The sequence below is a fragment of the Symphodus melops genome (assembly GCF_947650265.1).
Source record: "Symphodus melops genome assembly, chromosome: 21".
Taxonomy (NCBI): domain Eukaryota; kingdom Metazoa; phylum Chordata; class Actinopteri; order Labriformes; family Labridae; genus Symphodus; species Symphodus melops.
In genome coordinates, this window is record NC_136711.1 from 2969918 (window position 1) to 2986215 (window position 16298).

General features: G+C 42.4%; 1 protein-coding gene across 3 annotated transcripts in view; it reads right to left on the bottom strand.

Annotated features, from left to right (window-relative positions):
- Positions 1-392: 392 nt before the first annotated feature.
- The window catches only part of cpped1 (calcineurin-like phosphoesterase domain containing 1), a 146420-nt gene continuing 130514 nt past the window's right edge, over positions 393-16298 (bottom strand). For all 3 annotated transcript variants that reach the window (XM_079334060.1, XM_079334059.1, XM_079334061.1), the window contains one exon: positions 393-3514. In XM_079334060.1, coding sequence (XP_079190186.1) covers positions 3294-3514 — 221 coding nt within the window. In that variant the 3' untranslated portion in view covers positions 393-3293. The remainder of the gene's footprint in view (positions 3515-16298) is intronic.

Genomic DNA, 16298 nt, shown 5'->3' on the forward strand with positions numbered 1-16298 from the left:
TTTGTTCACACAGAAGCCAACACACAGAGAAAGAGAGCGGCTTAACTCCGGGTCGTTAACATGTGCTGGATGATTAAATTAATAGAAGTTACTGCCAAATAACTAATTTATCAGAAATCTGTATTTAAATAATCAAATGCATACTCAAAAAAACCCTTCCGTTTCTTAGATGTATTCTTGATACTAATTAATAATAATACCTTTTCTTTAAGGGCGCCTTTCATGACACTCAAGGTCACCTTACAGAGAAATAAAGTAATACTAATTAGCCGTCTATTCTCTTATTTTACTTAATATGCTGAAAGCGATCTCTGGAAAGAAATGGGTGCTTTTAAAAAGTCTTAAATAAGTCCAGCTCTCAACATTACACTCATATTAAGACACTGCAATCATTACATCATATCAACATTTATTACAAAAATACAACTATTAATGTTACAGTCATGGTGGTCGGCCTGGTCAGTCATTAGAATTCAACACAGCAACAAGTCAAAGTGTGCGATGTTCCCCAATTCACAGAGCAAATGTGCCCTAAAACACAAACACCAAAAAGAAGATAAAGAACAGTGAGACTGCGCTCGGCTACCACGAGGATATAAAAATAGATAAGGACATAAGGTTCCTTCTCAAACAGGAAATGAAGGAGATGGACTGAGTCGCCTTTCACACATAACGCTCATTATCCATTCCTCTCAGACGACGCCCCCTCCTCCTCCCTCCATCACATGCTGAATTTTTGGAAGAGACAGAATCCGTCAGTGTGAAATGAGGTCAGTGATCGCGTCGCCGATGGAAAATTCACCTGCACTACCCTCCAGACCATGGACACACACACACACACACACATTCACTCCCCCCCCGACACTCAGTCTGTCTCAGGGATACACTCAGACACAAATGTGTTGCTAACTGGTTGCCATGGCAACTTTCTTAAATTCCCAGTCAGTCAGTCAGTACGAGTGTGTGTGTGTGGAAAGTGTAATCGAGTGGAGTCATTTAGAGCTCACAGAGGGAAAGTCATTTTCTAGCAGTAATGTCCATTTTAAAGACAATTTCAGGACTGTGGGATTCCAAGTAAGCCTGCAGCTAGTCGCGCTAACACTGTGAGGACGTCTCTGCAATGACTAAACAGGAAATCAGGAAATACTGTTCAGCTCCCCACATTAATCACAGACAGATCACTGTGTTTTACTGGCCTGACAGCAGTCCTTTAGCTCCTCATTTAACAACAGACCTCACTTCATTCTTCTCACTGTCTGTGCAGAGTTCACATGAGCAAATTAAACCCCCCTAAGTGTGATCGATGTGTGTGTGTGTGTGTGTGTGTGTGTGTGTGTGTGTTGTTGAATCATACATGTACGTTTTTCTTTTTTTAAACTCTGATCCCATGATGGAATATTTTTAAGCACAAAATCGTCCAAGTGAAGGAAGACCAGTCAGTTTGAGCTACACTTTCTGAAATAGGTATCACTAAAAAAAAATAGACTTTCATCACCGCATGAAAATGATGCAGAAGTGATGACGTGCAGAAATAACGTCTGCAGTAAAGTCAGGCAAAGAAATGAAAAGTATAGTTATAATCTGTGAGATTTTCTTTATTTTTGAATATAAAGTCCCATCATTCCTCTAATCTACATCTAATGCTTTGATTTTTTTTGTCTTCATGTTTGCATATCAGTTTTCCTTCGTGCGTGTGTGCGCGCGCGCGCGTGTGTGCGTGCGTGCGTGTGTGTGCGTGTGTGTGAATCCAGAGGTAATGTCGGAGATTTGATGGAAATAGTTGATGGATTAGTGTTTCTCACAGAGTTTCAGTTTGATGTCGTGTGGAAATTATTGCAGGTCCAATAAACAAGTATTTATTAAATAAAACCGCATCGGCAGGTGTTGCAGCAACGAACGCCGGCAAGCGAACCGTTTGATATTCAACTGATTGAACCCGACCTCAAAACACTCTGCATGTTTCTAATAAGCAACAAACAAAACATGTGTTAAAACTAGATATTGGAGATGCTTTTAAAAAAGTGAGATGTTAAAGCGCAGTAATGTTTGAAGAGCTGGCTAAACACTGAAGCTTCAGTGCGGGGGGTGGGGGGAACAGCTCTCTTTGATAGTTTGAATTTTGATTGCAGTACCCATTTCGAACACTAGGTGTCAGAGTTAAATATCCTTAAAGGTTTTCACTTGGTTGTTTTGGTGGCAAAAATCGTACTAAGATGACATCGCTGGTGTGTGTTCAAACCTTTGTGTCAGTCGTATCAGGTTTGTGTGGATTTTCACTTTTAGTTTTTCTGAATTCATCAGTTTGACGTCTTTTTTTTTTTTTTAACCAAAGTCACCTCTACCACAAACGAGATCGAGGATGGAAGTAATTTATGGCTTTACTAATCTGTCAGTTTAGCTGCCGGTTAGTTGGTGAAGCCAAACACAAAGGATGTTGCAAATGTGAGCGCTTTCATAACATGGCATCAGGTTCTATCACTTCCTGTTAACTCAGAGTCAGAGAGACTCAACATCCAAGCTTTGAAGACTTATTAATTCAAGATCAAATTAAGTCAGAAAAAATAAATTTTTGTCTGAGTGATTAAGAATGATCTCTCAAACCAACACACATTCAGAGTCTTTGTAATATTTGCAGTGTGAGCGGCTTCAGACAAACAGATAAGAGGTCTTGTTTAAGGGGAGACCCCCAAAACTGACGACGTCTCATGAGACTAAAATGAGTCACGTCAGCACATTCGTCACGCTAAACGGTGGGTCAGTAACTACTGAGCACGATGCTAAATACAAACCCTACCATGACCTTACCTCATAAACCTACACGGTGGTTTTAAAGCCTAATCATGATAACGATCTTACACAGCTTGGACCGCGTGTTCGGTGCATGTCCAGTGTCAGCACCTGACCTGTTCAATCATCTGTTCACGCTAACTTTGATAGCTTTATCGTGGAAGTCTAACCAGGCGTTGTGCGTTTGTGATTGCTACGTTTTCTTGACATGTTGCATGTTGTGTTTGAAGCTCAGAGCCACTGACCAAGCTGCATATTTGAAGAGCGATGGAAGTCTCGTCCCAGTGTGCCGTTACTCTGATCTTGAATGCATATTTGAAGAGGTTGCTTTGAGAACATGTTGGATATTTTTTGGATGATTACAAAGTTATTGAGGATATTTCCCTGGTAGATAATTAACCCCTGAATGATCTTTTTTACCTTCAGTCACTCTCTAATCACAGTGTATTTGCTTCTTCGAGCAGAACAACAAAACAAAAACACAAAGTGTTCCTGGTGTTCCTTCCTTACAGGAGCTCCATGAGGTCCTGATCCATCCCTCGCTCCTTCAGCTGCTGCAGCGGGTAGTAGCGATGGATGACTCTGTCTTCAGTCACCACCACCGCCCTGACGCCGTGGGTGTCTTCGCCCAGCTGGCAGCCGATGGCCGAGCTCGCCACCATTTCCAGGCCGCCGTGACAGCCTCCAGCGTTTCGGTGATAATGGCCGGAGAAGACCGCCTTCACCCCTGAGGGAACGACAGAAGAGTCGACGTCAAAGAAGAACCTCCAGAGATCCAAGCATTAAACAAAGGGAACAAAACCTCAGCTGAATATAAACTAGGACTTTACTATGAGCAGGTATCATGATGCCATGTTAATACTCACCAAGTCTGACCGCTCTGCCCTCCATTCATCCCACATGAGGTGCAGCACGTTTCATTATTTACACTTTTTTAGCGCTAAATGACCTCAGAGTGACCCTGAGAATATCAAAGCTTGTTGCAATTCTTTCTCAGTCTGGAGATTTCTTTCTTTAAATAAATAAATCAATCAATAACTGGGAGTACAGATAAGAACATGCTGCTTCATGTCTTGTTTTGTAAAAGAAGCATACAGTATAATGTTAGTATACATAGAAGAAACAGCACTGCACCTCTGTAGTGTAATCTTACACTAGTGTTGTTGTCGTACCGTGCTGAAGCACCATTGCACACTTCATAAACTACTTTCTATTATCAGCTAGAAAAAAATGGGAAGAAAAAGAGAGTTTTTGGGAGCTTTAAAAGAAGTGAAAGAGGAAAGGAAGGAAGAATGACTGAAGAAAAGAAGGAAAGACCGAGGTAGAAAAGCACCAAGGTGACGGATGGTTGGGATGAAGGAGAAGAAGAAGGTACGAGGTTAAAAAAAAGACAAACGAGCGAAAACAGAAGAAAGAAAAAAAAAAAGGGAAAACTTGGAGGCCTTCCATTTGTTGCACATTTTGAAATCCAGGGACAGTCTGGGTGCAATTTTCATGAATATTGGATTACACAGCATCATTAATAGAGCAGTGAGGCTTTGACCCTGCACCTCGTCCGTGATGCTTTGTAAATACAGCTGATACGACTGAAACCTTCAAACGGCCAGTGAGCCAGTTTGAAGGTTCGAGTCTAAATAACTATTGCCACACTGTAAGTGTTGTTTGTAAGAGCTGGTGTGATGATAATGTCAGTATAGTGGTGTGTAAAATAAAAGAACATGGTAAAGGCAAAGGAACTGCATTAATATAATGTATAAAACACTCTGCACACGTCTGCATTTCTAAAGTGGCACACACGAGAGGATTGGACGACAGAATCAGTTTTTGTCTCCAGGAAAATGAAACTGCAAGCTGCATCGTTTCTCGATATACTCTGAATAAAAGAATAACAAGAAAACCAGCACAAAAAAAGAGGATTTAATGCAGTGTGAGTACGAAAAAGTCAAAGTAGCATCGACACAAATAGACGAGGAGGATCTGTTTTAAACACGCGTGTATCCACAGCTGAACGATTCAGAACCACTGCATTTCCTGTCCTCCCTTTAACATCATCAAACATCCTCCAGAGTACAAACATGACTTACATCTAATTTATATTCAGACGTGCGTGTGGGACAATGGTTGCATTGTTCGTTCATTTGTTTATCTGTTGTGTTTTTGTTTTTTATGTATTTATTTTTCTTCTTGTTGTATCCTTCCAATTGGATAACTGGTGCAGATTAGCACAAGTGCTTAAACACTCAAATCACTGCGTCTGGTTTGTCCAGTGTCACTTCGATGCCCACATCAAATAAACTAAAAAAAAAAAGGATTCAATTTGGCAGGTAAGGCTGTCTGTGTGTGTGACTCAGTTTACTTCAGTTATAATTAAAACCTGGGGCAACAGCTCTGTGTGAGATTTGTGGGTGGAGCTACAGTTATATTAACTACACATTTAACAAGTGTGTGTGTGTGTGTGTGTGTGTGTGTGTGTGTGTGTGTGTGTGCGTGTGTGTGTGTGTGTGGCCTGGAATATCGCCTCTTTGTGTAATCCTTCTTTGGCTCGAGGTGACTGGATCGCTGCTCAGGCTCGACTCTGTCCTTATCTTGATATGTTGTCAGTTCAGCCCGACATGGTGGCCGACATACAACTTTATCTTCTAGCTCCAAATATTGCTAAAAAAATAGAGATACCTGCTCCAATGAGATGCAATCCATCCTCCGTGCTGGTTTACATCCAGGCAGTAACACAAGGAGAGCGACCTGAGCGACAGCACCTTCTAGTGGCGGCTGGTGGTGTTACAGTTTGGACACGACACTTAAGTGGCATTGTGCTTCCTACATTAATAAAAATATTTATTATCACTTGACCCCTCGAGTAATTCTGGTGACGACCTTCATTAGTTTCTTTGACTACAGTAATTGCACACGTCCCTCGTGTCTACATGTGTGTTAGCCTTCATTTGTCCGTGATTTTTAATACAGGCGGGCCTCTAGGTCGCAAATGTCCTCAACGCCTCAAGCCAAAAGCAAATGATCATTAATCTACGGTGTGGGGGCTCTGTGGTGTCTTTCCTTCCTGCTGCAAGACACACAAGCACTTTTCATCAATCCTACGAGGGTTTACACAGCTCATCTACGATTACTCAGACTCTGCAAATGAAAACAAAGGCGAGCAGCAGCAGAAGTGTGAGGCAGTGAAAATGTTTGATGGAATCACCTGATGACTCATTTAGCGACGCTGATTGTGGAAATGTTGGATTTGTTACATTATCCACATGAGGGCTGTGACTCTGTCACCCCAGAGAAATCAGTTGGTGGGAGGAAGACACCGAGACAGTAATAGTGAGGATGTGATAGACAGGAATTACTACTGTAATAGTAATGAATGAAATCAACATTAGCTGGATGTTGTTTTTTTTTCTGATCTGCCACTAAAACTTGTGCGATTAATCATGTCGCTAATTAAAGAATGAGGGAGTGTAAGTGTGCATATAAATACATACAGCATGTCTCAGTGTGTCTGGGTTTTGGCAGCCATGTGTCTTATGATCCATATCCCACATGCTCACCACATGACAAGAGCGTGCAACAGCAGGGAGCTTCTCCTGTCCAAATATGTACGTGACATATTTGTCATGCATAGATAAGGCTGGTACTGTTAGTCACATAACTTTAAATATGAAGCAACGACGTCACGAAAGGCCCCACTGTGATCATTTCAGGATAAAGGTATAGTCGTAGTAGACTGAATTAAAAGTCGATATGATGTCTCTTATTGGCTTTTGGACTTTTATTTTGAAATCCAAAGAATGGCATTTTGGCTTGTGACATCTTGTTTTTTAAATTTAATAGAAATGCATTGCTACCATCCATCCTGGTTGTAAGCTCTCCGTGGTAGAAATCAATTGCACATGTTAAGAGCTATACACGCAAAGTTAATGTATCCTAAATATTACTTTATTGTCTATTTTGTGAGTTCTTAGTAACTCACCTTTGTTTGGTTTTAGGGCTGAGAGTGAAGCATGAATTTGTCCAATGAAAGGTGGAGTTGATTTGATTGACAGGTCGGCTTCAGGCTGCCTTAACTCCCTCTCGTCTGTTTCGAGCTTGGTCAAGAGTTGGCATTTCCAACATGGCGGCCACAACTGCAACAAAATGCTTCTTCAGAATCCAATGGGTGACTTCCCTGAGACTTGGTTCATGCTTTATACAGTCAGCGTCTAAAGCTCAACAAAAAGGTGAATAAGAGCTTCACACTATGTTTAATTTACAAGTCACCAAAAACAAAAAGTCTTTTTGAACATTAATCAAAAATAGACAATTTAATCTAGGACAGATTTGAAGTGAGTAAGTGTTCATATCTTGATATTTGTATTTGCTTAAATCTGCACTTCATTGGTGTCTTAACATGTTTTTGAAAATGTCTGAGGAAAGGGCTTTATTTTAATCCAATGCTGCAATTCAAATACCAGAATAACTGATTCTATTTGGTGCTCTCTCACTGCCTAATTTCCCTCTGTAAGGCTCAGAGCCCCTCAGAGAGTTGCACTTTGCTAACCTGTTAAATGTCTATCAGGCTAAATTGGCTCCTCTTCACGAGTCACAAGAGGCTTCCTTTCAAGGTCCTTCGCATGCCTGAGATTTGAAGTAGACTGAACCAACGGACATTTATTCTGTCATGGAAATGAATCAGTTCGGTCTGCCTGCCTGTCCCACTGGCTCCTGCAGAGACAAACTGATTTTCTCAGAAACAATTTAGCAAAGGCCCAGAGAAAACACCTTGACCTGAATTCATTTGAGAACGTCCCTTTCAGAGTGGCGTCGTTACGTAGCCTTTAGAAGTCAAACCGCTGCACCGGGTCCCTGACTGCTAAAAAAAAAATATAATGATAATGAAAAAAAAAATAAAAAAAAAAAACACTTTCTGAAAGAAATGACGACCTGTCCGAGAAAGAAAAGTATTTTCCATCTTCAAAGATTGTCTGCATGAATAAAAGATAAACTATTGAAAATAAAAGCATAGAAAAGAAAGCTGTCCTCTTTACAACACTGTCAGAACATGAAGCTCACCTCTGAAATTGTCTTCCAGAGGTTGAACGCAGGGAAGCATTTTTTTTTTTTTTTTAAAGTGAGGTGTGGAGGCCGAGATTGCCTGCATGTGAATGAAAAAAAAAAAAAAGACCCGGCATTGTTTCAAAGCCCAAGGAATATAGTGAAAGTATTGATTTTCCTGGTTGAAATGCAGGTCAAACATCAGTCAGACAGTAAACAGAGGAAACTGTAGCTGATACTGTACGCACTTCAAAGGAGGCTACTGAGACTGCACGGGTCCTTGCTATGGTTGAACTGGATCAGTGAGGTGGTTCGGATCAAACACTCCATGGACAGAACATTTGACATGCTGGTGTTTGGTATGCATGGTGTGTACCATCTCAAAATGTCAGAAGAATTGCAGCAATTTGGTCTGAAATTAGCCAACTGAAGGGCTGCATCCTTCCAAGTGCATGTTTAAAGGTCGATTATATCACAGCGGTGCTTCGTATGTGTTCTTCATTTCCCCGGCCAAAGCAGGGACCAAGAATGTGTGCTCTGAATTTCATAGGAATCCATCATATTAATTAATGGATTAATGGATTTCAGGCCAAATGAAAAATGGCGAGCCACCTGGCTGGGTCTCCTGCGAGCCGTGCCACTTCTGCATCCTTTAAGGCAACTTTTCCAAGTTGTTTATGAGCTACGTCATGATGGCAACAGTTGCTCAAGTTGTCCGTTTCATCAACCATCAAAGGCGGGAAACGATTTAACCCAGGATATGTTGGATTGTAACTTCAAACTGTTTTCTTAGTCGTTCTTTAAAATGAAGAATGGGACGGGAGAATCTTTTATCATGAAGATGTACAGCAGCTGCTTCACCTCGTTTGGCTCCCGACAACCAGGAACAGAAACACACACACAATGAACAACTGCGCTCATTTTTAGAAATTGTGGACTGAGGTGACCTGCTGCAGACTTCGCCTGCCTTTCGGGATAACGACGGCTGGCACCCTTCTGAGAAAATAGCCTTGATTTGACAATGAAGAAATGCGACACGTAGCTCGTTTTCATTGATGCTACACCCCGTCGTTGAGCATTGTTCTCCAGAGTGTTTCTCAGAACTATCTGTGCACTTCACCTGCTGGGACTTTAAACATAACTGCTGCATCGATTTAGACTCTAATCAGTGGGAAATATAAAGACGTGAATGTTTTATTTTATTTTTAAAATCATGCCAAACCCTTCCAGCCGCATAGAGAACGAACGTACGGTCACATATATGTCCCGCTTTACCCTGAATGGAGACGTGTTCTGTGTTCAAAGAGAGTTGGGAAGCAGCTTCAGCAATAAGAATGTTCCAGTTTCTTCAAGCTTCTTTCTCTGGATTCTTCCGTTTTCCTTTTTCTTGCTGAGTGGGTGCCTTTGCTAAAAAAAAAAAAAAAAAACTCTCTCTCTCTCTCTGTGTGCGCTGATAATTCCACGTCTTGTCTCTGTGGAAATCCCATTTACCTGTCAGCCTTGAAACAGTGCTGGTTCTTTTGTGCTTTTCTTTGTGATAAAGACTCCCTTCTGGGTAACTGGCCTTTGCTTTGACAGACAGAGTCAGGAGGAGGAGGAGGAGGAGGGGGGGGGGCTCTGAGGGGAGTAGGGAGGACGTGGGAGAAGTGGGAGTTCGGAGTGCTCAGAAAACACACCGAGTAAGCAGTCAGAATGATGAAAACATATTGAATGCTCAGGGAGGAAAATAACTCAGAGTCAAATTGAATTTGGGATGGAAATGCAGAAAAATGCGCTGAAGAGAGAAGGGGAGTCAGGATATGCAACTGCATTTTCTTTACATCACCACTCTTATATCCTGCAGTCGCTGAATTCAACTTAATTGGTGGACGCTTCTGCAACATTCGAAACGCCTTTGCTATTTACATGCTAATAGTTTTGACTGATGTGGACCGCACAACAAGGGATTAAAGGAAGTGAAGTAACATCCGTCCACCTCTGAACACCTTTGATGTTTTATTTTCTTCAATCGCCCTCTTCTTTCTTCACCTTCCCGCCCTCCATCATTTTCCTTTCATCTCCTGATCCCTGATTGGATTTGCTAATTGCGAGCACAGTTCCTATCTTGCGATTGAACCTCCTCCTATGAGTGATCACCTCCAGGAGAAGCCGTTTCCCTTTCGGACTGCTCGCCCCCCTTTTTCTCCGTTTTCATTCACTGACCCAAACTCTTAAAGTGGTTCTGAACAGAGCTGTCATCTCCACATCTGTGAGGCCGGCCTGCGTGGGAGTGAACATGCAATCTGTGTGCTTCGCTTTGAAAGGCGATTGTCATTAAAGTGCAGGTCTGGGTAATAATTTATCACCAAAAGATGGCCGTTGATAATTTGCATGACAGAGGGATGCAGAATGATGTAGCGTGGTGAGACGTCTCGCAGCCCCATAAATCACTCTCAGCCATCAGTCACCACGCATCCTGTGTGTCTCACACACACACACACATCAAACGCACACGTGTGCACACGGACACAAAGGGAGCTGGGAATGAAAGCAGTCAGCGTGTCATCTATCCCTCAGAGAGCGCACACGCCTTGTGGGCTTTGGAAAGCCAACAATGTACCTAATCATCCTGCATTCACCATCTATGATCTGAATGTTCCTCAGAGAACAACCGGCCTTGGAACCGTTATCATCTAACAAACGCACAGAGGCGAGAGGGGCGCAGTGAAACCCGGGGCTCCAACCTGAGAAGATCTTCAGAGGAGTTGATTCTCCTTTTGATCTGAAATCCTTGAATGTATCCTTCAATGAAAATCCTCCTAGATGTTATAAACTAAAGGTAGCTAACGGGGGTTAGCACACCGTAATGGCAGCAAACATTTTCATTGAGATAAATACTCGGGGATTTCATGATGCCGAAACAGGATGTCTGAGATCGAAATGTAGCTTTTGGAAATGTAAGTTTCTGCGAGCGTCAAAAACACGTGTGTGCGTTCGTTTGGATTCAGGCAAATTTAAAAAACAAAACAAGTTAAAAAAAACTCCTCAACGAAAAAATGTAAACGTAATGAAGAAAAGTTTTGAGGATGCCAGAAGTAATGCATCAACAGATTTCTTTCTCCCCCTCCTCATCTTCATCACGTCTTTTCTTTGAAGCAGGTCAAACCGACCGTGGTGTATCATGTGTTTAGTTATTCTCTGTCAGTTTCTAATCAGGAGATGGAGCATGAGCAGCAGCTTCAGTCCTCTGACACTGAAGGGCTGAATGTAAGTCAAACACTTCCCAGCACTGCTTGAACTGTAACAGGGGAGAAAGGACAAGGTGGGCAGAGGTGAGCGCTCGCTGAGTGGAGCTAACAGCAGAACAGTAAACAATGACAGGGAACCTTTTATCAGTCAAACGTCCTCATTCAGCATCGACTCAGAAAACCCTGAAAGCCCCTCTCCTGTGGACAATCTGCCTTGTACACAGGCGTGTGTGAAAAACATTTTGGAGTCTGTTCTGAACTAATAATTATAACGTGATGCATTTCAGAAGGTACTGTAATGAGCCATCTGGGTATCTCTGTCATCTGTGAGTGTGATCGGATCAACGTTGAAGCTCGCTGATCAAATCAAAGAATCCAAATCGATTTGAATTGTCAGATTCTTCAGAAAACAGTGACTACAGTCAAACAGGCTGCTGCTACATCACATCACATTATCTCGTAGTCTCTCTTCTTTATGCATCTCCCTCACGCTCACTGTCCAAACCCAACACAGTTCAACATGAGTCTGGTTCTACTCAGCTGCCATACCGGTGTTACGCCCAGGTGTTTTAAAGCGGGATGATTCAGGACATAATCGATAGAATGTCGTTTAATTTGGCAAGATAGTCATAATAGATATATGAAAGCCCTACGGCAGGCCCGCACTGCCTATTACTCGTCTCTTATCGAAGAAAATAAAAACAACCCTAGATACCTCTTCAGCACTGTAGCCAGGCTGACAGAGAGTCATAGTTCATTTGAGCCATCTATTCCTTTAGCCCTTAGCAGTAATGATTTCATGAGCTTTTTTAATGATAAAATTCTAAACATTAGAGACAAAATTAGCAACTTACTACCTTTACTTAGTGCAGATTCCTCCTATATTTTCGATTCGGCAGAAATGGTTCCAAATTCTGATACTAACCTCGACTGTTTTTTTCCAATTAACCTCGCAGAACTAAATTCGATTATTTCTGCGTCTAAACCGTCAACTTGTCTTTTAGATCCAATCCCAACCAAGCTGTTTAAGGAAGTCTTTCCTCTAGTTAGCAGCTCCATACTAGATATGATCAATATATCTTTAGCAGCAGGTTATGTACCCCAGTCATTTAAAGTAGCTGTAATTAAACCGCTCCTTAAAAAGCCTACTCTTGATTCAGGAACTCCAGCTAACTATAGACCTATATCTAACCTTCCTTTTATTTCCAAGATCTTAGAGAAAGTGGTAGCTAATCAGTTGTGTGATTTTCTCCACAACAACAGCTTGTTAGAGGAGTTCCAGTCGGGATTTAGAGCTTACCATAGCACTGAGACTAGTTAGAGTAACACATGATCTTCTGTTAGCCTCAGACAGGGGACTTCTATCTGTGCTTGTCCTGTTAGATCTTAGTGCTGCTTTTGACACAATTGACCATCAGATTCTGTTACAGAGAATAGAACAATTGCTTGGAGTTACAGGGACTGCTTTAAGTTGGTTTAGATCCTATTTATCAGACAGATCTCAGTTTGTGCATGTTCATGATGAGTCCTCTTTGTACACCAAAGTTAGCCATGGAGTGCCTCAAGGATCAGTGCTTGGTCCGATTTTATTTACATTATATATGCTTCCTCTAGGTAGTATTATGAGAAAACACTCCATGAACTTTCATTGCTATGCAGACGATACTCAGCTCTACATAGCAATGAAGCCAGAAGACACCAACCAGCTTTGTAAACTAGAAGCCTGCGTCAAGGACATCAGGACCTGGATGACCAGAAACTTCTTACTGCTCAACTCAGACAAGACTGAAGTTATAGTGATTGGACCTAAGAACCTTAGAGAGACTTTCTCTGCCGATATGACGGCCCTTAGTAGTATTAGTGTAGCCTCTAGTACCACTGTTAGGAACCTAGGAGTTCTGTTTGATCAGGATATGTCCTTTGATTCCTACATAAAACACATTTCAAGGACAGCTTATTTTCACCTTCGTAATATCTCTAAGATCAGACAGATCCTGTCACAAAATGATGCTGAAAAATTAGTTCATGCATTTGTTACCTCCAGGTTGGATTACTGTAATTCTATTTTAGCAGGGTGCTATGGTAAATCTCTAAAGACCCTCCAACTCGTCCAAAACGCTGCAGCTCGTGTTCTTACTAGAACTAGGAAAAGGGACCACATTACTCCTGTATTGGCTTCTCTCCATTGGCTCCCTATAAAATCTAGAATAGAATTTAAAATCCTTCTGCTCACCTACAAAGCTCTAAACGGTCAGGCACCATCCTATCTTAAAGAGTTAATTGTACCGTACTATCCGACAAGAACATTACGTTCCCAGAATGGAGGCCTGCTTGTGGTGCCTATAGTCTCTAAAAGTACTATGGGAGGTAGAGCCTTTAGTTATCAGGCACCGCTCCTTTGGAATCGTCTACCAGTCGGGGTCCGTGAGGCAGACACACTAGGTACTTTTAAGAATAGACTTAAAACTTTTCTTTTTGATAAATCTTATAGTTAGGGCTGGCTTAGGACCAGCTCATAGTTATGCTGCTATAGGCCTAGACTACCGGGGGAACTGGCACCAGGATCTCTTATCTCTCTCTCCCTCTCTCTCTCCCAGCTTTCTTATCTTATAGTAATAAGATATGTCTATAGTGACAAGCAGTAGCTTGTCACTATCTTTGTATTCTAACCTCTCCTATTGAGCTCTCTTCGGTTCCTTGAGCTCTCTTAGGTTCCTTGGGACTGTTGGTGAGGATGGCCTGCCCAAACAACCCCCCCCCCCCCCCCCCCCCCGAGGATGGCCTGCCCAGACCGCCCCCCCCCCCACCCTATCCCATCCTATTCTTCTTTCTGCATCTTGCCCCATCTCCCCCATCCCATTTTCAAGCCCAGCACAGTTTAGCAGATGGCTGTTCCGTCATGAGCCCGGGTCTGCTGAAGATTTCTGCCTGTTAAAAGGAAGTTTTTTCTTGCCACGCTATGACGGATTCAGCTGGGCTCTTGTATTATAGCCATCAGTAAGGTCCTTTACCTGCTTTTTGTAAACATAACAATGAGCATGGTCTTGTTACCTGCTCTTTTGTTAATGTTAACAGACAAACAGTAAGGTCCTTTACCTGCTTTTGTAAAGTGTCTTGAGATAACGCCTGTTATGAATTGACGCTATATAAATAAAGATTGATTGATTGATTGATTGATAACTTATAAGTTTATATAAAGCTTTGGAGGTCAGTCCGTGAGGTGGTCACAACAAAGTTTTGCATTTTTTTGTTTTGTGTAAATGGGGCTTTCTTGTAGACCAGCAAGGAGTCGGTCCGGAGCCAACTAATAGAACTGGTGCTAGTTTAAGCCCGTTTCCACCAAGAGGTCCGGTTCAGTTCAGTTTGGTTCGGTTCTCATTTACTGGAGTTATAAATGGTACCACAACAAGGAATCCATACTGTCTTACTTTTTTGGTACTTTTCTGTTGGGGTGCCAACGGTATAACGGTATTATTGTATACAGGGGGGGGGGGACAGCGAGTGTGTATTGTAACTAATGTCTTGTGTCCTGCCTGTCTGTATACTTCTACTGGATGCCTTGAATTTCCCTCGGGATCAATAAAGTATCTATCTATCTATCTATCTATCTATCTATCTATCTATCTATCTATCTAGAACATTTAATTGAATTACCAGCACTACACTGTGTTGGGTCACAATGATGTCACACTATGACACAGCTGAAGCTGCTACCTCCATCTGGCTTAAACTACGTTTAACAAATAAGGGTACGGTTGGTTGTGCAAACGCAAGCAAGTCCAGGGTTTATCGGACCGGACCGGACCAAGCCGGACTGCTTGGTTAAAACTGGCGAGGTGGGAAAGGGGCCATAGAGCAGTGGTTATTAAAAGTGTGTGTTACGGTTTGAGGTAATGTACGTGAAGCTTTACAAATCAATATGATGTGTCAATATATTAAGGTTTGTTTTTTCTTTTTCCAAAACAACACCGTCTTCATACCAAGATACAAAAAGATGTTTTATTTCAAATTGTGTAAAAAAAACAAAACAAAAAAAACAGCATTTAATGAAAGCTGTATACTGTAAACTCCACTGCACCATATCAGCCAATAAATGGACAGTCCCAGCAGGTCCCACTTTGTTTCAGGAAGGTAAGGTTTCTATTATTTACTCGCTGATTGTGGCAAAGACAAATAAGACGCCCGCTGCGTTGATAACCTTCCAGACATGAGAAATCCATCTTCACCATATTACAACACCACAGCTCACTATTAAAGCTCTGACACGCCTGGAGAGTCATGAATCTATTACCCACAGCAGCCTCTTGGTATCACATCATAACAGCCATACCTGGAATCACACCAACACACCAGGCCCTGTTTTATTCCTAACGCCTGGAGAGCGGTCCACGCTGACCTCTGACCTTTTATTCAGAGCGGAACAAAGAAAAGAAAGAGAGAGAGAGCAAAAACATTATTCTAGCTCATCATTAAAACAATGGGGTTAAAGGCTCAACCGTGGCCTCTTATCAAATCCCCAGTGGGTGATAAATGTGTCTTCGCTTTTGAACAGAGAAGGACCCTCGCTGATAAAGACGACCAGCGGCAGAGAGGGAGACAGAGTGAGAGACAGTGGAGAGAAAGACAGAGCAGCACACGGCTTATCTTCTCCTCTAATGAGCTACTGTATGTACAACCACACAGCCGACAGCGCTGCAGGGAATTCCAATACATTTTCTCAGCTACACTTTTGGTTTCTGGGTTTTTTCCAATATATAAACAGGCAGCTTGGAAGTGTGTTTCTGTCTATGTGTGAGCGTGCTCTCATTTGTCCTTGTTTGTACGTGCTGAAGGTAAGCTGAATGCGAGGTATAAACCTTGAAGGAGGAGGAGGAGGTGGAGGAGGATGAAGAAGAAGGGGGCAAAGAAATCTAATTACAGTCCTAGCATCTCGGAGGAGAGGCTGAGAGCACCGCTGGGATCCCGCTCCTCCACTCGCCTCTCGGAGAGGAGACACCGGCAGCTCCCAGTGTGGGGAGTCCAGTGTCCTCTGAAGACATGCTGGACGTGCGTTAAACCCTCTTCTCTTTCAAAATCAACATCCTCATCCAGCGTGCAGCCGACAGCTTTAGCATGGTGTCCTTCCTCTGCTCGGGGAACATAAACGCCGGCTGGCTGAGTGGCACACACGCAGAGAGAAAGTGCGTACAGGAAAGCCACAGAGATCTTTATTTAGTATGATTACGGATATGACAGTGATGAGGTCGCTCA